The sequence below is a fragment of the Rousettus aegyptiacus genome, unplaced genomic scaffold (genome assembly GCF_014176215.1).
Source record: "Rousettus aegyptiacus isolate mRouAeg1 unplaced genomic scaffold, mRouAeg1.p scaffold_m13_p_1, whole genome shotgun sequence".
In the NCBI taxonomy this organism is placed as follows: domain Eukaryota; kingdom Metazoa; phylum Chordata; class Mammalia; order Chiroptera; family Pteropodidae; genus Rousettus; species Rousettus aegyptiacus.
In genome coordinates, this window is record NW_023416284.1 from 52,943,764 (window position 1) to 52,966,785 (window position 23,022).

A 23,022-nucleotide genomic window follows, 5' to 3' on the forward strand; every position below is an offset into this window, starting at 1 on the left:
AACAGTGGCACCTATCAATGTAGGGAGGGTCACTCCAAGTTTACAACAGCCCCAGGTAAACTGTTCCACATTAAAAGAATATATGCCCACTAGAGAAAAACAAGAGATATTACTGAACCTGGCTCACAAAACCCAGACTTCAGGAAGCAAAATATATGGCAGTCAGACAACGAATCAGATTTCTGGAGCCCAAAGAAATTCTGAACATGAAAGCATTGTGTAATGATCTGAAGTAGGTATTTGGCACCTATATTCTTTTGGCATACACTTCCCCTTTTCATGTTTATCTGCTTAGCATCTGCCAGATTCCAAGGGCCTTTATTACACACTAATTGCCCAGCTGCCAACTTCTGTTTCAATGTCATATCATTCCATAGTTTCTACTGCAATAGGTGACAGCATACACACTCACTAGAGTATTGTCTGAAACATTCACATACCTGCCTTTTCATGAAGGTCTTCTGAACCATTATATACACCTCTATTGACAGAGAAGTACAGCTCTGAGACTGCTAGTTACGAGAAAACTTTCAGTCCTTTTCAGCAAGTCTCAAATCACACTACTACAAATATTGTATTTTGGAGTTATAATATAATCCTAATCATGATCTTAGCTTCTTACTGATATGTATAGCTTTTACCCATAAATCTGAAAAGCATATGGTGTACATAAAGTGAAGGTTAGGTAGAAATATGTAATTTCATTTACAAACACCAGCTTTCATCTCTTACTCTTGTTATACAAACACGTACAAATTATGAAACTAGAATATTCTATTCAAATTATAATCTAAAATGAATACCTGCTTTCCATGATTCCTAAATCTGGTTGCAAACTAATAGTTTCTGTTGTAATTTCCACTTTCCGTACACTTCCAAAGAAATCAGTTATCAGGACATTTTTAGGATCCCTCTGAAAAAGATCAGTGCGATGTCCAGGAGTAGACACACATAGACTTTTAGGACACACCTGAAACTAAAAAATTACATAACAATAATAAATACACACAAGCATACATATACACACACAACTTTTAATAAATCCAGTAATACAATATAGTAGAATGTAGTATATTTTTAAAGCTCTCCCAACCCAAAGAAGCTACTGATTCTAAACATAAAAGACTCATTCTCATAGTAGACAAGAGACATTAGAACAGGTGATAAAAAGGGAAGCTGGCTAGGGTGGGAAAAAACATTCACTTTTTAAAATAATATGCTACAAAAATTCCATGCAAGCACTATGACGAAAGAATTGCTTTTTTCTACATCTATATCCATCTTAACGGGGTGTTTTACTAGAGTGGTTTTTTAAACATCTTGTAAACCTGATCCTTCATTTAAACTTTAAATTTGAATAAAATATTACATGGTAGTCCAATATGTAAAAGAGATGAAAACAACTGCTCCGAAACACATGAAGTTGAAGCATAGCCTCCCCATTAGATATCCTCTTCTGCTGTGAACCTATCTACACCATTCTATAAAACAAATCACTTAATTCATTTATCCATGACGAAAATAAACCTAAGGCACCTCCAGACACCAGTGCTCCAAAGGATATAGTCTGAAAACATGATTTCATCATTACACAGATCTCAAAACAATTTTATCTTACCCCTGATATTCCACATCGGTGAATTACCAAGGACAGACACATATTTATTCACTCAGCAAAGCATAAAAAGTATCTATTACACATACTTCATACTGTTACCTTCCAGAGGATACAAAAATTGATAAGACATGACACTGTCCTCAAGGCTTAAAGTCTAATTAGAGATGAATAAACATAATAAGGTAGAAAAAAAGGTGACAGATTCTAATTCAGAAAAGGATAAACTCACAGTTTGAGGATAAGATTAAAAAAAAGGGAATAGGATTTAAGCTATTTTCTGAAGGAAAAGAAAGATTACAGATGGGAAATAAGCACATCCCCCAAAAAAGGAACAGCTGCAGAGATGTGTAAGGAAATAACCTAGTTTGACAGAAGCACAGGATATATGAAGAAAACCATTACAGGCCTGCTAGTAAGGGCCCAAGGCCCACAGAAGTAGTCCAGCAGTGGAGACAAGACCATCTGAATAGGTAATCAACAAGACAATAGAGGGGTGGGGAAGAGCAGAACAGCTATAATTTATGAAACAGTGTTCCAAGCACTGTGCTAAGCACTGTAGATATTCTCATTTAAACTTACCAATAGCTTTGAGGTTTATAAAAATTATCATATCTACTTCAAACTAAGGCTCAAAGAGATTAAGTCATTTGCCTAACATCACAGTCTTCCTGGTTCAGGAAAGCAATTTAAAAAAATAAAAAGAAGAGATCAGAATATAAATTAAAAAGCTAAGAAAGGAAAAGTTGGGGGAGAAGTTTAAGAAAGTGAAATGCCAAACAGGAAGGACAAAAAGATGAAGAGACAAAATAAAAAATAAAATAAACCAAGAATTAGACTGAAGTCCTAGGTATATTGAAGGCATTCCTGTATGGGTGATTTGATGGGCTTTATTAGGTACCAATAGATGAAAGCAAGAAACGCACAGGCAAATGAGCTTGAGAAATACTGAATATTATCTTCTTCTTTGCTGCTAAAATAATCATATTTTCACTTCCTATGAAGCCATTCTTTCCTTCAAGAATGTTATGATACTGATCTGATTTCCTTAACCTCAACAACAAAATGACTCACAGATCCTGCAATTACTTAGCTTAATTTTCAATAATCTCCTTCACTTACAGAATCCCCACATTCTGGCCAGGTTACGTGTTTATTATCAAAGATAAGGATCATCCAACTTCTGTTCCTCTACAGGTATTCCATTTTCCTAGAGTATGCTATACTTCTCTTCTTTCAAACCTGAAAATCCACCTTACCCAAGAAAAATTTTAATCACTAATTCCACTGTATTCAAAGGAGCCATATAAGTGTGCATTGTTCTCATGTCCTTCATTCATTCAATAAATATTCACTGAACATCTATCTGTATGTACAATTACTGTATATATAGTAATTATATAGTAAAACCAGTTACTATACATAATTAACTTCTGTGAGAAGTAAGATGCATGAATCATGGTGCTTATATCTCTTATTTAAGAAGCTCAAGGCCTCAAGGGAACATCACAATTATTTATAAACACTTACAGAGTAATATTAAAAGGTAAAGGTATACAGCAAGAGCTATATGTTCAGAGAGGAAGAACATTACCTGGAGGATCCAGACACCTCACATAACGAGTAATACTCTATAAATATGCTCAACTGTTAACCAATGACACTGTAAATTTTTAAGGGGCTAAAAATCAAGTCTTCCAATTTTTTTGCTCATGTAGCACCTAATACAGTATTCTGAATACAGCTGATACTCAATAAATGTTATTATATACACATACTCCAACATACAGTTGGTATTATTACACAGTATCTAAAGATATATCAAATCATTGCACTATTCAAGGAAATGGGTTGTTCTTACTGAACAAGATTAAAATAATCATCATCTAATTAAAATTCAATTTTAAAAATGGAGTGGGAAGGTCAGATAAGATATTAGTGAGGAACGTTTATTAAAAACTAAATATTACACAGTAATAAAAAATAATGAAATCTTGCTATTTGCAACAACATGGATGGACCTAGAGGGTATTATGCTAAGTGAAATAAGTCAGATAGAGAGAAAGATAAATACCATATGGTTTCATTTATATGTGGCACCTTAAAAAAAACAAAACTAATGAACAAACAAAACAAAGATTCATAGAAACAGAGACCAAAGGGATGGTTGGGGAGGAGGGCAGGGGGATGGGTGAAAAAGATGAAGGGGAGCATCACTGATAATACTTTGATAAGTTTGCATGGTGACAAATAATTAATAGAATTAGTGGGGTGATCACATTGTGAGCCATAAAAATGTTGGATCACTATATTATACACCTGAAACTAATAATGATATTGTATACCAACTAAACTTAAAGAAACCAAATAGCAGTTGAGATCAATAAGAAAACATTAGTTTCCTCAGTCCTTCCTAAATAATGTCGATGAAAGAAGTATTTTTTAATCTGTTAGACATTTAAGTGTGAAATGCATTTATGGTAAACTTTTGAAAAAGCACATCATGCATTACGTAAAATATAAAATATATAATGTATGATCCAAAAACGGGAATCAATTTTAAAATTAAAGTAACTCAAATTTAGGTGACTATAATTTTCTTATAGTTAAAGCAGCACATTATCACAAGTTTTGTTTTAATATTCAAATTCTTATTAAGATTTAAGAAACATCAAATATACAACCTTAAAATGTAATTGGTAAGCAGTTCTGTTATCAAATTTGATAGCTTATACCAGTAGTTGTCAGAATTTTGCAAAAGAACCCCTTTCATAAATATTTATCTGAAAGGTTTTTATATAACAAGAGGTCAGTGCAAAGCTGCTAGGCTAGTGTGCTAAAGTCCAGAGAACTGTCTGCTCGGCTCCCCCTTCATTCTGAAGCTCCAGAATGACAGTGTCTGCCTCTTTCACTAGGATATAGTGAGTGCCTAGCACTTAGCGAAAACTCAAAAAATATTGGTGAATGAATGAAGGCATAAATTAATGGGAAAAATAGTAAAAGTCATTATACACAGTAATAATCCAATCTAGAATTGTTGCTTCAAGCTTTTTATTATGTCTACTTTCAACAGCAACTTCAAAGTAGATTTTAAAAGATACAATCAGCACAGAAGAGTCAGGAAAAAAAGTTGAGCTAAATTCAACAAGCCATATGAATATACTATATAAGAAGTTGTAGGATGCACAAAAATATGGAAGAGAGGATCCCTTTCCTCCGAGAACTTCCCACTAAGTGAGGAAGACATTAAATTAGTAAGTTAAAAAAAAAAAAAAAGACAAGTTATGATAAATGGTATGAAAGAAAAAGCTCTGAAAAGCTTTATTTATCTTAACGTAAATCCCAACAGGGAAAAATTTGGGAAGACTTCCTGGAGGAGGCAGGCTTTGATTTGACTCCTGAGGAATAGGTAGAATTTCAATATGTGAATCTAGAAAAAGAACATTTCTGGTAAAAAAAAAAAAAAAAAATGACCAAATGAATGACAACATAAAAGTACCTCAAGGAATAACGAATTAACTGGGCTAAAGCTTTAAGTCTCTTATAGTAAAGAAAGAGATACCACTGTAAAGGAAGACTCAAAACAGTTTTAAAAGGCCACCACTCAACATATGGCATAGTATCCTCATAGTACAAGGAATAACAGACTTTTGCTTATCTGTTTAGATTAGCATAATTAAGTGCTATAATCAAATCGAGCAAATACTTACAAGGTCATTCATATTAGTTTGGCTAGCTGGATTAATTTCTTCCAAAAATTCCAAGACATAAAATGTGTATCTATCCATAAGGTGAACTCCAACTGCAGGATCAGGTTGGTGCTATAAAAAAGCAAAGCATATATAATGACATAGTATTCAGTCATAAAAAAGAATGAAATCTTGACATCTGAGACACCATGGATGGAATCTGTGGGCATTATGCTAAGTAAAATAAGTCAGAGAAAGACAAATACTAAATCATCTGACTTATATGTGGAATCAAAAAAAAAGCAAAACAAAATGAGGTAATAGATATAGAGACTATATTGATGGTTGAAGAAAGCGGTGTGGGCAAATGAGTAAAGAGAGTCAAAAGGTACAAACCGTTAAAAAATAAGTAAGCCATGGGGATGTAATGTACAGCATGGCAAAAATAGTTAATAATACTGCACTGCATCTATGAAAGTTGCTAAGAGAGCACATCTTAAGAGTTCTCATCCCAAGAAAAAATTCTAATTCTAAAACTATATATGGTGACAGATGTTAACTAGTCTTATTGGGGCAATCATTTCACAATGTACACAAATATCAAAACATATCTAAAACCAATATAATGTTGTACGTCAAGTAAACCTCAATAATTTTTTGTAAAAGCCAAGCAATGCTATAACAAATATCATCATTATAAAAATTTTTTAAAGTACGAAATAACAGATACACCCAGAGAACACATAAACAATTTGAGAAATAGCTACACATTCCAAAGTCAATGCAGTTTACAAATGGGAAAAACGCACCTACCGAAAGTGAGTCTTCTCCCACTTGGCTACTAGCTAAAGCCATTATGTTAGGAGAATAAAATCGCTCGTACATGGAAGCCCCTTGACATGTATCAATAATAAACAGTAGTTCATTGTAGCTGAAAGAGAAATGGTAATATCCTTGACATGAATCATGTTGTTAATCATACACTGACTAACATTTTTACAATACTTCCATAAGATGTTGAAGTCATATCTTAGTCATTTCTTTGGTTAAAAATTTGAGACTTTTCAGTAGAATCCTCAATACAAATTTGACATTAGAACTATTAAAGGCATAATCCTGTCCTAGAAAACCACCTCAAAAGAGAGTGGTGGTTGTGCCACAAAGTGGCTGCCCCAACTCTTTCCTCCTCCCTTGGGAATCCAAATGAATACCGAATTCAACAAACATGTATTTGGAACGCATGCTGTCCTAGAAACTGAGCTGTAGTCAGAAAAAAATACATATATGTGATTTAGTCACCAAACTCAACGAATTTAAATGTAACTGGAAGACAGACACATAAACTATGTAATAAGTGTTACAAATATTTATTGGAGCCTACAATGTGCCTGGCACTAAGCTGGGAATATAACAGTCCCTGCCCTCACAGAGCTTAAGAGTCTAACAAAGTCAAAGAGCACTGAGAAAGCAACGAAAGGAACTGTAAAGAAAGGCAGGTCAGGAAAAAGTGGTATCTGACATAGGCAATGAAGAGTGAGTGTTATTTTATATGACAAAGAAAGGAACAGAACATTCCAGCTAAAGAAAAAGTGTATACTAAATAAGGCACCTAAATGTGAATAAATATAAACGTTTGGGAAAAAGGGAATAGTACCATATAGCTAAGATTTAGAGTAATTTAGGGAAATAGAGAGAAATTAGTTTCAAAAAGGTAGCGTGAGGTCAATCTGTAAAGCATCCCATTTAAAGTCTGAACCTCATCCTATAAATTTGAGGAAGTTACCAAAAGTATTTTTTAAGTGAAAGAATTAACATAATAAGCTCTATATTATAGAATGAGCTGCTTGGTTAGAAAAAGTGAAAGTAGGGAGCAGATAAGTTTTCCTGAAGTTTTCTCAGGCACAGGATAGGATCTAGGAAAGTAGCTAAAAATGCACCTAGGGAAAAAAAAACAAAACATGTAATCTTGAACCATAATATCTGAGCAGGTGATAGAAGACACATTTATTCAGAGACAAACTCTGTGGAGGTCCCTAAGGATCAGAAATATCTAAGGTTATGAGCCGCAGTAGAGTAAAACAATGAGAGTAAGCTCTGGGATTGTACTACTTGGGCATGAAGCCTAGTACTGGTGCTTTCTAGCTGTGTAAAGTCTGGCAAGTTAATTAATCTGTTTACCTCAATTTACTCATTTGTAAAATTGACAATAATTAAAGTATCTACCTCATAGAATTATTAAAATTAAATGAGACAATACATGTAAAACATAGTGCTCAGTACCATGCATTCGATTAATGTAAGCTATGAATAAGATGAAACCAGTACCTTAAAAAATCTTCCTCAACACTTCCAAACATTCTGCTTATGCTTATAGTTCAATATTTATAATATTTCATTTGTAGCATCGTTATATACATATTTCTCTTTTTCACTATACTTTAAACTCTTTGAAGGCAGAAGAAGCCTCATATTCCTCTCTGCACCATAATGTTTAGAAGGTAACACATAGGTGTTTATTGTAGGTAATCAAGTGAAGAGCAATTATATTGCTATTTTAAATTCACTTAAGTTCATATGACAATTTTTAATGAAAGGGGTGCTTACCATTGGATTACTAACAATTTACCATCCTCAATGTAAGTTGTTACAAATTTTATACTAATCGTAATTTTGACACTTTTTTCCAAAGAATAAATAATGTATTGCTACCATATTGGGGGCCAGAAAACATGCAAAAAATAAGTATAGGTACAAGTTGGAAAATAAATGTATATTCACAATCTCCCCAAATAATGGGAAAGTTGGTTAGTAAGATTCTTATTTCCTCCAGAAAGGATGTTAAATAACAAAAAATATGATCCTAAAAAGTTATTTTACATGCTCTTTAAAAACCTTATGTTTTCCTTTTAAAAACAATTCCCCTCAGCAGAACAAGAAATCTAAAAGGGTAGAAGAAATCAATCGAATAAGTTAAAATCTCAAAAAAATGAGATCTACAAATCTACTAACCATGGAAAAATTAGGTACTAATTTATCTTAATGAAAAGCAGTCATTTGCTAATTACCGTCTTTTCTGCCACATTTGTTCAAAAGCATCTGCAAGCTCTATGTTGGTAATTTCTTCAGAATCTTGAAATTTCAAGAAACCATTTCCACCATGTCCTTGCAGGAAGAGTCAAAAAGATCAAATAGACACATTTTTAATGTAAATGGCATACATCCAGATGTAAATATTTACTTAACTCATGGCAATTTTTAATATCATTTATGTTATACTCTAAAGTAAAAAATGTTAAGAAAACAAATTTAATTTTCCATTATGTCAATTAGAAAGAGAATAATGATAGACTGTGTAAAAAAGTAGATATAATTGCTTTAAAATTTGTTCTATCGTTCATATTTCTTTACTGGTTCCATTAAAGCCAGAAGCAAGTTTCCATAGATAAAAATTTCTCAAGTGAGAAAGAAGTTAAAGACACTAGCTAGTCCCATGGTGTGCTAGTATTATACTTGGAATGCTATACTACTAGGAAGTGCAGTTCTCACTTAAAAATTGATGTTTTTACTACCATCAAAACTGTCCCAAAACAGCTGACCAGAATATTGTGACTTTTAGAATGCATGATAGAACCAGTCTGTCTGGATTCAAATGCTAGCTTTTCCACTTAATGACTGTGTTATCTTAAACAAATTAATCTTTCTATGTCTCAGTTTCCTCAACTGCAAAATAATGTGTCAGCTACACCACCATTAGCATTCCTATATAGATCCTTTGTGCAGACTTTCAAAAGATACTTCCCACTAGTTAGCAAAGCAGAAAATCTATTTCAATGCCCTCTCTGAATACAAGTCTTGTGAGCTCAAATGTGGTTAGTGGCTATGTCTCTGTGGGTTTAAAAATGTTTCTCCCTTCCATTAGACAACTCTGTGGCAAGGCACACAGTCTAGTGAAGTGTAAACATATACTAGATTTTAGCTCCCACTTACCTCCCTACCCACATACTTATGCACAGTACACAACCCACACAACCACACATGACAGCTCTGAGTATTAGCACCTAAATCTCTGGGTTGCTGTGAGGATGACATGAATTACACGCAGTGATTTAGAATATTGCCTTATATACAGTAAGTCTCAATATTAGCTATTATCATTTTTATTATATTACCGCAATTATCAGCCTTCCTTTCTCTTCCCTGGTTTAGCAAACTTTTTCTGTAAAGGGCCAGGTAGTAAATGTTATAAGACTCTATTTAGTTATAAGACTCTATTTCATCTTATTTGCCCTGAAAGCTTGAAAATTTCTTATAACTATCTAACCACATTAACTCTGCTGAGTTAGTTTACAAAGCTTGTAAGCTGATTGAATTTTAAAACAAAAGCTGTGAATAAATACAACATGTTAGATAAATAAAAGTAAATCACTAAGTAGGAGTCAGTAATTGTCCTGCTGTGTGACATCCAAGAATCATTGACACTCGTTTTATCATTAGTTGAATGAAATGTCCCCTGAAAAAAAATTTTAAATATCACTTGATAAACATTCATATTTACTGAATATTACTATAAGACCACGCACTGGTGATAAAAAGATGAAAAACATTATCAATGACATCTTGGAGTTCAAAGTCAATGAATATCCAGATGAAAAGGTAATAAGTTAAATACTAAGATAGAAACGACAGATTAACATCAGAGTTCAAAGAGGAGAGCCTACACCAGCCAAAGAGATGAGAAATGTTTTAGGGCAATTATAAAATGTATTATACATACTAGGAAACTTCTGAGGGAGGAAGGAGGCACTATTAATAATTACACTGGGACAAAAGGTATAAACCAGGACTGTCCCAAGCAGCTGGAAACACAGGTCACCCTAGACTTAGGAAAATCATTGAAGAAAGTGACTGCTGAGCTAAGACTAAAAAGATAAGGAAAAAGAGGTAAGCAAAGTGAACTGAGAAGACGTCCATAAGCAAAGGCAATTGGTTATCAACTTATGGAGGACAGAAACAGTCAAATGCATGGAAAGGAATTGGAAAAAGTATAAACTAAAATTAAATAAGCAATAATATAACTAAAGTATATACATTATATATTGCATATAACATACTAAATATTATGGAGGACTTCATCTCCAATAGTCCTTAAAGTATAGACAAAAGACTACTGCAATGCATATCTGAGAAGTATATTTAAAGTGCCATTTTAAAAGCCCAACATTGGACCAATATTAAATCAGAATTTTAGGAAATGGCCTAAATATTTGCATTCTGGTAATCCGTATGCACGCTAAAATTTGACATCCAATCAATGGGAAACCACTGTAAAGTTTTAAGTAAATGAGTCACAGATTTTCAATTTCTATTAACTACCTTAGCAGGATATTTAACAGAAGGCTGATAAAATTGAAGGAAAGAGGCTCTAGCAAGATACTAAGTAAAAGGAAATAAACTTTACCAGGGTAATAATAAAAAGAATGGAGATAAACTAAAGAATAACACAAAATGTTATACTGTCTTCAAATATCATTTTAAGAAATTATATATTATGAGAAAAGAGAACTATATAACAAATAAATTAACCAAATATCATATAAGGTGTTTAAATTTCATGCAGATTTCTTTTTGAAAAGAGTAGTAATACATTCTATTATTAAATATCTAAATTCTGAAATTACCTGTCATATAAATAAGAATATTGCTCCTATCATCAGAAAGAAGACGTTTTGACCGAGGAGTACTAGGTGGGATCCTCCCAGTTAATACCCGTAAAAAATTCTCCACAGTTACCTAGAAAAAAAAAAAAAGAGACTCAGATAAAAAAGAACTTGGGAAAACCCGATAATTTTTTTTAACTTCCCAAAATATTCTGTCTTCTTTCTCTATGTATTATCAGCATAAACTGAAAATAAAACACAAAGGGAAATTTAACTCAACTAAAATATATTTATTTAAATATATATCTCAAAGTAACTTTGGTTCCCTTAAAAAAAAAAAAAAAAAAAAAAAAAAAAAAAACCTAAGAATTAATAACAACAGCCTTGGGGAAAAAAAGTTCATTCTAAATTTAAAACTTTAGATATTATGCAAAATATTGCCCAAAACTTAAAAATTATAGATCTGTTTTCATATGCAACTCTTTAGGAAGATAAAAAAATACAGAAATTTGTAAATAAATTCAGCTACATAACTACTACAATTAATCTGTGCAATTATTTAGTCAATTCTAGCTTAACCATGAAATGTAGGTCCACAATAAATCATAAAAATAAAACTATAATTATAGGTCCATAAATAATCCCCAAATTACCTTTGATTTTTAATGCATCTTGTTACTTAAATTTCACTAGGGGTACCTTTAACATATAAAATATTCCTAACACTTTAAACCATATTTCCCAAACCTAAATTTCTGGACCTCTAAGATTCTTTGAAAGCAAATTCAAAGTCACAGGGAATGTAATGTTAATTTAAGATTAAATTATACAGATCTAAATTTAAAAAGCAGATAATCTCTCTAGCTTTCTTGGACTTTTCTCTAGATTGAGAATATGTAAATGGGTGTGTGTGTATGTATATAAACTGCTGGTTTACATTTTTCCCATAAGACAGCAAAATGCTGTTTTAATAGGACTTCTTGCTGGCTAACAAGGAAGGGAAATTTTTGATCTGTATTTTATTATGACTGAATAAGTGAGTAAAAAGTCCAATAATTATATACAGTTAATCATGGAACAAACATTTCTTAATGCCTTCAAAAGGCTATAGGTACCTGCTAGATATGAGATACAAAAGATATAAGCCATACCCTCAAAAAGCTTACAGCCTGAGAGAAGACAGATATGCTTTTAAAATTACTTCTAAACAAGTCTGAGAATACAAGACACTACGTCTTACTTTTGATAGGCTGGGTAAAAGGAGAATTATCAAGGAAGACTTCAAATTTTAAACATAGTCAAAATTTATTAAATTTTAAATGAAGTTTCAAAGGGAGAAAATATAGTAAAATGCTATTTTTCAAATTTACATTTTTATTTTTAATCATATATGCCTAAAAGCACTAGAAGTATATTAAAAGTGGTTACCTCTAAATAGTGAAAATATGGTTGAGTTTTTTGTTAGTCATTTTAATTTTTCCACAATTAATATATTTACTAAAAATATAAATTTTGAAATTTAGAGCAACTATGAAAAACAATACATTTACTACAAAAGAAATTTGATATATGTAACCTCACTAAAATACTCATAAATACCAAGATAAAATTGTTTTAACCTAGATAGATATATAAAAAATGGTTGTGTGATAATTTTACTTAAATATTGTTTCCTTAATATGAACTCCACAGACAAAATTATATCAAGGCTTCAGTAACAATTATGTACAATATTTAAAGGAAAAAAGTAAGACTATTTTATTCTAACACTATTTTAAAGCTTAAAAGCAACAATAACTACATTTCAAAAATGTTGCTATTAAACAATTTACCTCATAACTTCTATAATCTACTTCCACATCATCTCCGTATACGTTTAGTTCCATATTCTTGTGACTAAACACTGTAGCTGGTTTGGGATTCCTAGGGTTGCATGCCATATCATCTGCAAGCATCAGAACAATGTGACTAGAAATAGAAAAATTCCAGAAAATATATTATTGACAGAAAATCAAAAAGTTAAAAACAGATACATTTTATTTATATCATGGAGCAATTACATTCATTCTTCTTTAAAAGTAACTCAAAATAGAGTACATATTTAAAAGAATTTTAGTTTTTCATATCTCTATGTAGTATAAGTTTTAAAGTGGAGGAATAAGAGCAATCTGGCATGAATCTATCTGCAGAATTTGAAGTTACTAACTTAAATTTTTTCCCATATAGTGAAAGGAAGCTGAAGTAGCTATACTGTCCTTCCCAAACATTTTTTAAATTAGTAATATTTTTACATTCTCAGGATTTACAAGGTACACATTAAAAGAATTTAACTTTCAGAATCACATATGCTTAAGTATAAAAATATGCAATCAGAGTACTACAGGAACACATCTCCAATCGGATCACTCTTCACTGGCTACATTTCATCTCCCTAGCACCAGGTCCCATCATCTCTTGACTAGATGCTAGAATGACTCCCTACTTAGCTTCTTGCTTCCATTCTCACCTTTTTATAGTTCACGTTCCTTATAGCCACCAGGGTGATCTTTCTTAAGTAAGTCAAATCATTAGACTTTCACACTAAAAAAGATGCTCTATTATAATTAGAAGGAAATCGAAACTCCTTACATGGTCTAAAAAGCTCAGTTAATATGGTCTCCACTTACCTCTTACTTCGGCCCCTACCACCCATGTTCACTATGTTCCTTCCATTCTGGCCCCCCTTCTGTTCTAAGAATATGCCAAGCCTTTCCCACTTTATTGCTACTGACGAAATTTAGACATCTCTCCTCCCAAATATTTGTACCATTCCAATCTCAGCTATCTCAGCTAAAGTACTCTACTCTCATTACGAGTTTTATTTTCTATGAATCATTTATAAATCTGAAATCCCCATCAACTCCCACCACATCCTCCATTAGGATATAAGCTCTCTCTGAGGGCAGGGGCTTTATCTATCTAGTTCACCATTGTAACACTTGGGCTTAGTAATAGAATATGACATGTAGAAGGTATTCAATAAATATTCATTGAGTGAATGAAACATTTTCATTTTTGCACATATTTTCTTTGAGAGAAAATTACAAAATTTCACTTAAATACTTCTTGTCTTGATCTTACCATTAAAACTGTTGAACATGAATCAGGCCATTCTTTATTCTACCATTTACTCGAGCTTCCCAAACATAAGGGAAAAATTAATGTGGCATATGTAATTAGTTTGGCAGGAGATTGCAAGAAGAAAATGTTCTGCTGCATATGTTCCAAATACATTAAAGTTCAAAACTGAAACATTGTGATTTTCTTGAAAATTGGCTAGATTTCTATTTTGAAAGGGTTCCAACCCTGCCTCATTCAAAGATCAGATGTTCAGCTGTCAGTGATTCATACTCACAGAATGGTGAAAGTTATTCCTCTTAAAATGGAAAATATATCTTCTCTTTTTAATAAAGATGATTACATTAAATTATTATTAATCTTATCTTTTTTTGTTACAAGCCACTATTAAACAAGACTGAACTGACACACAATATTAGTTGTTTAAGGTTTTCTTACAGATAATTTTGAGCCTCAATGTAAGTACTATAACCTTCTGCTAAGATAATCAATATAGCATAACAAATTCATATTTGTGGATAATAAATGAGAAACAGGACAGGAAACAGGCTGAATTTCAAAGGTTTAGAAGTCCAACCACATATTCACTGTTTCTAAAACTTAAAAAATGTTCAGAACTGTTTTATGGAGAAAAATAAATTCTCAATTGGTCATTATTTGTATAATGATATTTAAATAGACAACTGAAAGTAAACTCCTTAGGCTTACAGTTCTTGTAAAACTATAAATGTAAAATTATAAATTAAATGCTAATAAAACTACTGAACTAATAATACTTCAAAAACATTAATTACATTTGAAGGATGATGTTATTTTGCTAAAATTAAATCTATGGTTATATTTAACTGGAGAAAGACAGTATCAGGACTCGCTCTATACCTCATTTTTTATATTTAACTGGAGAAAGACAGTATCAGGACTCGCTCTATACCTCATTTTTTTTTTATATTTTGACATTCTCACAATATAATTCGATGATATATAAAGTCTGTTCAAAAAAGTATGTCATAAAAAATGCAGATTTTATATTTAACTAATGCTTTGCCAGTAAACGTTCTTTCAACACCAGTTACCATGAGATCTAACTTGCTGATTCCTTAAAGCGTCTTTTTCTCTTGAATATCAGGTTAGCATCACGGCAATTATTTAAGTATTCACTGAATGGGTATCAAATCACTGCTGAAATTAAGACCAAAACAATCTACACTGAAGACACACTACTATATCCCTATAAATGATAGGAAGTTGCTTAGTATCTTATTAAAAGATAAAAATCCCTCAAATATATCCAATCAATTCAAGAATATGATATTCTTACAGTTTGGCAGACCTACACTACCATGTGTGATGACTCAACTTTCACACTTGATTCAAGCCCCTGCAAAACCTACATCACACAACAAAGTATATGGTCATATGGCCTTCTCTCAACACAAAACCGAAAGAAAAGTAAGCACTAAATTCGTATAAAGTTCAAACCAGGTTTGAATCCAAACAATACAGTGGTTATTTTATAATTAGTTTTCACATTTCTTTTAGTAGTTTTCACATTTTTAAATCATTCACTCCAGTAAAAAAGTACATAAGGACACACCCATACATATCTACTAATTTCTAAATTATATGTATTTGCTAATTTAAACATAATAAATATTAGTGAAGCATTATTTCATCCCTTTTTTAGATAAAATACAAACATAAAGAAACTGCTAATATTTCCTTTGGTGTTTAATGTAAAGAGAATACTTTGATCAAACTTATATACATTTTAAAGATCATAAATATAAAAATGAAAATTCAAAATGTCAAAAAAAATATATATGTGGGGGGAACTGACCTAAAATAAATACTTTCCCATTATCATGTTTGCCAAACATTGACCGAATAGGTAAGTCCTGCTTCAGGATCACTAGGCCCTCTACCCACCTCTCTGAAATTCTTCCTTGGCCCAATCAAGAACCAGAAACCAATGAGTTAAAAAAAAAAAAAAAAAACATTTTAAATAGATAAATAATAATTTACCACCATAGACCATTAGAGTGTGAAATTTCAAAACAGCGTAACTTTTCATTTACAGTAGACTTGATATTACTTAATAAAAATTCCTCACTGAATGAAATTTAAATAAATTAGTTTAGTTAAAACATTTTTAAACTGTTCACTTAAAATTAAAATTGCTATACATTCTATAGCCATGCTACTAATCAGCTAATACTACCTCAGAGCACCTTTAGCTACCAAAACTAGGATCACCATGCTTACCTTCATTATCACCATCCAGGATAGAATAGTAGCTAAAATTAAAACAGATTTGAGAATCATGAGGATGTTTGAGGGCCTTAAATCTCAGAGTTTCTGCTCATAGGTGTCACTTTTGTTTTCCCATGCCTTGAGGAATCTCTAAGTTAATAAATCTCACCACTAATACACTATGAAACTAATCAAAACAAATCTGTTAGCCACAGGAGCTACACCATCAAGATTTTCTGAATTACTTTCAACCTGTCAAATGTCAAACAACTGGCATTACTAGACTAGATGATACCAAGTATTTTTTACTTATATTATTAGAAATAAAACTCAAAAAACTGCAGAGACAGGAAGTAAACAGCAGTAGACATGTTACATAAGGGTAGAGCTAGTTAGCTAACTAGCTACAGACTCATACATTTAAAGCTACATGTGGTTTAGAATAATAAGATGATAACTAACATATATTGTGCATTTGGTATATCTAAAGCACTGCACTAGTTAAAATAAGCACTTTATTAGCATATCCCATACACTTTCCAAAATATATATTATCATCATCCCTATTTTACAAGTTATTACAATGAAGCACACAAAAGTCCAGTAACATGTCCCAGGTCACACAGCTAGTAAGAAGTGGAGTTTGGATTCAAACCCAGTTTGTCTGACATGAGCATAGGCTTTTAACAATTCTGTATTGCCCTGAAAGTATGAGAACTGGCATCTGAAAGGATTTAATGAGGTTTCTGTTTTATATTGATAATTCAATCAACTTGGATGATTAAGTTCAATGCATAAACCCATTATTACTGTTTAATATTTATGGCATATAACTGATATAAAATAGACCTCTGAGATTCTAAATGGAACCATCCAGAGACCTTAAAAACTCTGAAATTGAAGAAAAGCACTAGAGTATATAATTTCTCCTTTAAACATAGTATGATATAACTGAAAATGTTAAGTTCCCATTTAAATGAAAAAAGTCTAAGAAGAGAACTTCAAAGAAATACAGAGACTAGCATTCTAGACAGTCTCCAATCAATTCCCCAAAGCCCCTGGCTCTTCTACAGAAAGGCACTGGGATTATATCCTACTTCTGGCCCTTCTCTCAACAGGTCTTTTCAGCCACACGACCTGCCATTTTCACTCTCGACCATTTGTACCTTCACCTATAGCCTATACCTAAATCTTCACTGCTTCTGAACACCCCTCAATATTAACCACTCTTCCTATAACAGGGGAGGTGGCAAGCGACAGAGATGCTCCACCCTTTGCTGTGATAGCTAAAATTAGTGTAGACAGACAAGTTTTTCATCTCTCTTTCCCTATTTTCTACTGCTCAACTTCCCACTAAGCTACTTAAGCACATCAGCTTCAAAGCTTGGAATTCAAATCTGTGCATTACCAAAATTACAAGTTACTATATTTCTCAAACATTTTGGAAATGCTCATAGAAAGAGTCAAAATACAGAATGCTGCATTAATGAATGCTATCGATGTAGTGTAACCTATTTTTGTCAAAATACATAGAATAATTCTTTTAAATCTTGATATATCACATATAAAAGTCAACTAGGACAAATAAAAGGAAAAATATCAAATGTAGACTCTCACAGACAAAATGAAAGAGTAATTAACTGGAAAATAATAATAAATTTCAATTAAATGTAATTCAATAATTTATTTTTTAAAGCAATATAACTGTGTCATTGACATGAATATAACCATTCCATATTAAAGCGTACAGGCATTTACTATAATATTTTATCCAAATTACCAAATTTAGATTCCACATTTCAATAACATTATGGAGGAAAAAGATTAGAAATTATGGAAAAATGAAACAAAGTAAGATTACAGAATTAACTACTATACTTCATTTTCAGAGAGTGAAAGAGAAAATTGGTTTAAATTTTGGTTAAAAAATACCGTAGAACTTGCAAAAACATTTGAATACAGAATTTTAGTAGACAAGCAAATTAAAAATAAAAAGGAAGGCAGAGTTCTGAATAAGAAACTTAATATTTCTTCCAGTTCTAACAGAGAGGTGATTACTGGTATTCAAAATGCAGCCACAATATGCTAGAAAGAATGAGGTGGGGTAAAGGATGCTGTAAACAAATATTTGTTGAGTTTATTGTGGGACAGGCACTGTGCCAGTCATCTCAGACACTTAATTCTCAGTAAATCAAACCAATCCTGTGAAAACTATTATTAACTCCATTCTAAAGATAAGTAAATTCAGGGAGATCTGATTATTTGCTCAAAGCTGCACAGCTGGTAAGCAGAGTTGAAATTTGATTTCAGAGTCCACACACTTTCTATCCATTATTATATTCCTTGGCAGAATGGAATACATTGCCTTTCACTATACTCCCAAGCAGTGAACAGAGCCAAAGAAAACCTTTAATAATTTCTATACTCACATCAGCAAATTCTAAAAGGACATCACTTTTCCTCATAAAAACCTCATCTTAGTATTTCCATTTTCCATGGTTCAATGAAATTTATGCTTTCAACTTCATTACAAATATTTCTTAAATTTTAAATTAAAAAATCATTTTATTTTAGAGCTATAGATTTTAAGTCTGTTTTCACCTTTAAAAAAAAAACTAAAAAATTTTCCTAAAATCTTTTTTTAATTGCAATAAAATCTGACTAAGAATGCTTGGGGAAGGGAATATTCTAATAGCAATTCTCTTTCAAAAGCCAATACCAGCCTGGTGCATCTGTCAATACCTGCACTGCCTTCCCTGCAAATGTCACCGTGGACCCGTCTTGTAGCCACAGCCACTGCCGCCTACGTCGCTGCCGCCCTGGTACCCAGTGAATGATGAAGCCATAATTTTCAATGCGTACCCATATTGCTTTTTTCCATCACAAATTTATGGAGTTTCTGAAGGACAATGAAAATTACTGCCAAGCACAGCACGATCTTTAAGAGGACAAGAGAACTGTAGAAATTCATTACTATTCCACCGAGAAGCCACATAAGAGAAGTTAACCTGTATACAGAAGCATTGAATTGAAATATGCACAGCATTTTCCAGTTCTGACCTAGATGAGGTAAGCCTATATGAGGTGCACTTTCTTTTTATTGCTCAATATAACTAGACTGAAGATCTGCTTCTTGTTAGGAGGTTCATTTCATTTCCCATTACTCTGAACTTCATACTCAAACACTGAGAATTTCAAGTGGCGTATGCTGAAATTTCTTTACATCATTTCTGTATCCAAATTTTTAAATTCTTGCATAACCCTAGTATTCTGTAACTAAATTAACATGGCGTGAATGAACTACCCAACTTGCATGAAATTACATTCAAATACATGATATTTCTTTTTATGCACAATACAACTAATGAGACCTTAAACCGTTATTGAGAAACTTAAAAAGTATGGAGTTACCACAATAGAAAGAGCATATGAGGCAATGCATGGCATTGGTCTATAGAAATGGAAGCATCCATTTTCTTGACTGGCCTTTGATAAAGGTGCACCACCATCCAAATGGATTGCTGATGACTGGTTAAGTCTTGGAAAAAAATCAAGTTTTATGAAGAACATGATTGCTGTACTGCCATTTATTATGCTGCAGCCTTGAGAGAGCTCCAATGCTTATTACCCTAGCATTAATAAAAAGTGGAATGAAACACAAAGATGTAGCAAAATCACAAGACCAAAGTAGCATGGAGCTTTAACATCAAGCAACTTTAATATTTAGGGGAGTATTCCTCTAAAATGTATCTGTGCTGCAAAGACTTTAATGACCAACAAAACTAGGGTGCCTGATGTTGTCAGACATGACCTAATTTTTTTGTACATATTAGTCAAGAAATTAGCTTGGTGAATAAGTCTAATGAAGCTTTTATAGCTACACTGAAAAGCAGTTTTATCAGGTTAGATGATTGACAGAACCTCTATGTTTGGGTTACAATCAATCCATTTAGACACTTAGCAAAAGATTCGTGCCATTCAGCATTTAAAATCTGCTTATCATTTGCACCAGTTTACCTTTACTGAAATCATGCAGTATTGAATTAAAAGTCTTCTTTAAGTCTATTCCCATGCCAGAATCTTATCAATACATTAGAAATTTAGATTAAATACCAATATATCTGGTATAATACTTGTATAATTCTAGTATCATAAAACTAAAACTTTAAGAACTATGAACACTCTAGATCTTACATGATTTATTCCTTCAGTCATTTTTAAACACTGAAAACAGAACATTCATTCCAGTATATATTGGGTTTACACAACCATTGATTTTTATTAGATTTTTCAACCAAGTTGAAAAGTGATTAATGTCTTTCTATAAACCTTTTATGCTATTGTGAAAAATATCTATTTTGAAAATCTAGTGTACAGAAGAAGCACATCTTTAACATGTCCAGGCCAAAAAAAAAAAAAAAAATCTTCAGAGGTAATTTAACATTTGCACTTTTGGGTGCAACTTAACAGGGGAGGGCCTTAAAAGGAAGGAGGGGGCTATTAAGTAGTGTTGTAAGATATTGCTTCTGTCTTGTGCAGAATATGTACAAAAAGCTCCTTAATTTAATAATTTTTAAAGGCAGAGAAGTTTTCTTATTGTAGCTAAAACAATTCTTAATCATAAAATTTTTTAAGTTCTCATTCTTTTTCCATACCTATTAGATGTTATTAACAAGCTATTATTTTTGTTTGAAGTGTGCTTTTTTTCCCTTCTCTTCCCAATCTCCCTTGCAAACTAAAAAAAAAAAAAAGAAGTGACCTGCTAATAAATGATCAGATATCTAATTTTTATTTGCCTCTTGAGCTGTGTAACTCAATATTGGGATAATTGATAATTTATTATATAATTGAGTAAATGGTCATGTGCACTGTAAATTCAACCACATATTTATATGATCTTATAATGTGTTGTAGTTCTCTAGGAGAAATAAATTTGTCAATGTTCACCAGCTTATAAAAACGTAATGCAAGAGCTAAACTAACTAAATAAATCTAAAAAAATAATGAAATGCAAAAAAAAGGTAATATCTAACTTTCTTGAATAAATATAATCTACTAAACAACAATTTTTATCAGTATATCAAAGCTAACACTTGGATATCTATTTTTATTTAACATAAAAATATAGATAGAATGAGATGAAGAGCAGGAAATTAAGTTAGATTTTATTTTCCCAGAATAAACCCTAAAATATAGTTGTAGAACAAGCTTCCTAATAAGATCTTATCTGACTGTCCTTTGCTTCTAGTGGGGTGGTGAAAAATTGACAGCTGAGCTTTGATTGTCCTTTGCTTCCAGCATGGTGGAGAAAAATTGACAGTTTAGATAAATTAAGTTCTGCTTAATATACATTTTGCTTTCTAAAATAACATCTGAATTTCATAATTTGAAGCCTTGGACATAGATATTATCTTAAATATAAGTTAATGGGCGGGAATAAGGATTTAATGTCAGAGTACATTTTTAATAAATTGAGTAACCGCCCATTTATACTTAAGTCAAATTCTTAGAACTATTAATATAACACTGTGAAATATCTTTTCCCCAAAGTAATAAAACTAATTTTAAAATGTTAATCATTTTTCTTTTAACACCCCTAAAACAGTCAGATATAAATGACAGAATTACAACATCATTTTTATCAATTCTCTATTACAAGTCCTCAGAACTTTCTTAGAAATATTTATTCCTATCAGCACTTTCCATGTTGAAATGTCAAGTTGAGGCCAACTCATTTTGAGGTTGCCACCACCCAAGCACTCATGTTTTTTCTTGGAGACTATATTTACTCCCCTCACATTTTCTCTTCCTTATATCCCCATTTCAATTGAAATTATATAAATTGGAAAGTATATTCTAAACACCACAGGCCCTCAGGACATATTTATTCATGGAAAAGTGAAGGAAAGAAGAAAAAGAGAACAAAAGGAAGAAAAGAAGTAAATTAAATTAGTTTGTTTTCTACTCACTCTCCACTAATTGTCTTCCTTCTTTTTCAGACCAACCTAGCACCTATCCTAAGTCATATGACCTTGAATGCATCAGGTTCCTTTTTTTAGTTCCCTAATATTTTTCAACCTAGTTTAGAAAAAATCTATCATAGAGGAGTTAATGCAGTTACTAAGAAGCCTCAAATTCATTTTATTCCCTCTTTTTCTGTTTTTACTCTTCCTCTTTTTTGATCTCTTCCCCCAACTTATAAATTCCTTCTGTCTCAAAATCAAAAATCTGTCTTGGTTCTAAGTCTCCACAGTCTATGCTTCTTTTTTCTTTCTCAGTCAACATCCTCCAGTCATTTTTTTCTATTTATTTGCTTCTCATTAACTCTTCAAGCTACTATAATCACAATTTTATTTACCTGATATCAAAGAAACCGAGCGCACTTCTTGTATGGCATTTCTGTATTTAACATTGTTGGCTATTCTCTTGTTAAATTCCTCTTGGGTTCCGTGATTCCTCACTTTTTCAGCATTCCAAATACTCCTTCTCTGCCACACCCAGCAGATATGGCAGGCTCCATTAAACATTCAAACTCAAAAGATGATCACACCTGGCATCAAATTCAGTTAGAAGGATATAGAACAGCAAATAATATCTGCCAGCAAAACAGCATGGTAGACTTAAAGATGGTCCCCAAAGACATCCATATCCTAATTCCCAGAACCTGTGACTGTTACTTTTAAAGGTTAAAAGG

At 32.1% G+C, this 23,022-nt stretch overlaps 1 protein-coding gene across 1 annotated transcript in view; it reads right to left on the reverse strand.

Annotated features, from left to right (window-relative positions):
* The window catches only part of PIGK (phosphatidylinositol glycan anchor biosynthesis class K), a 93,480-nt gene that overhangs the window by 51,530 nt on the left and 18,928 nt on the right, over positions 1-23,022 (reverse strand). The window contains exons 4-9 of the mRNA XM_016151056.2: positions 12,794-12,929; positions 10,983-11,094; positions 8,370-8,466; positions 6,118-6,235; positions 5,326-5,436; positions 804-976 (exon numbers count right to left, since the gene is read on the reverse strand). Coding sequence (XP_016006542.1) covers positions 804-976; positions 5,326-5,436; positions 6,118-6,235; positions 8,370-8,466; positions 10,983-11,094; positions 12,794-12,929 — 747 coding nt within the window. The remainder of the gene's footprint in view (positions 1-803; positions 977-5,325; positions 5,437-6,117; positions 6,236-8,369; positions 8,467-10,982; positions 11,095-12,793; positions 12,930-23,022) is intronic.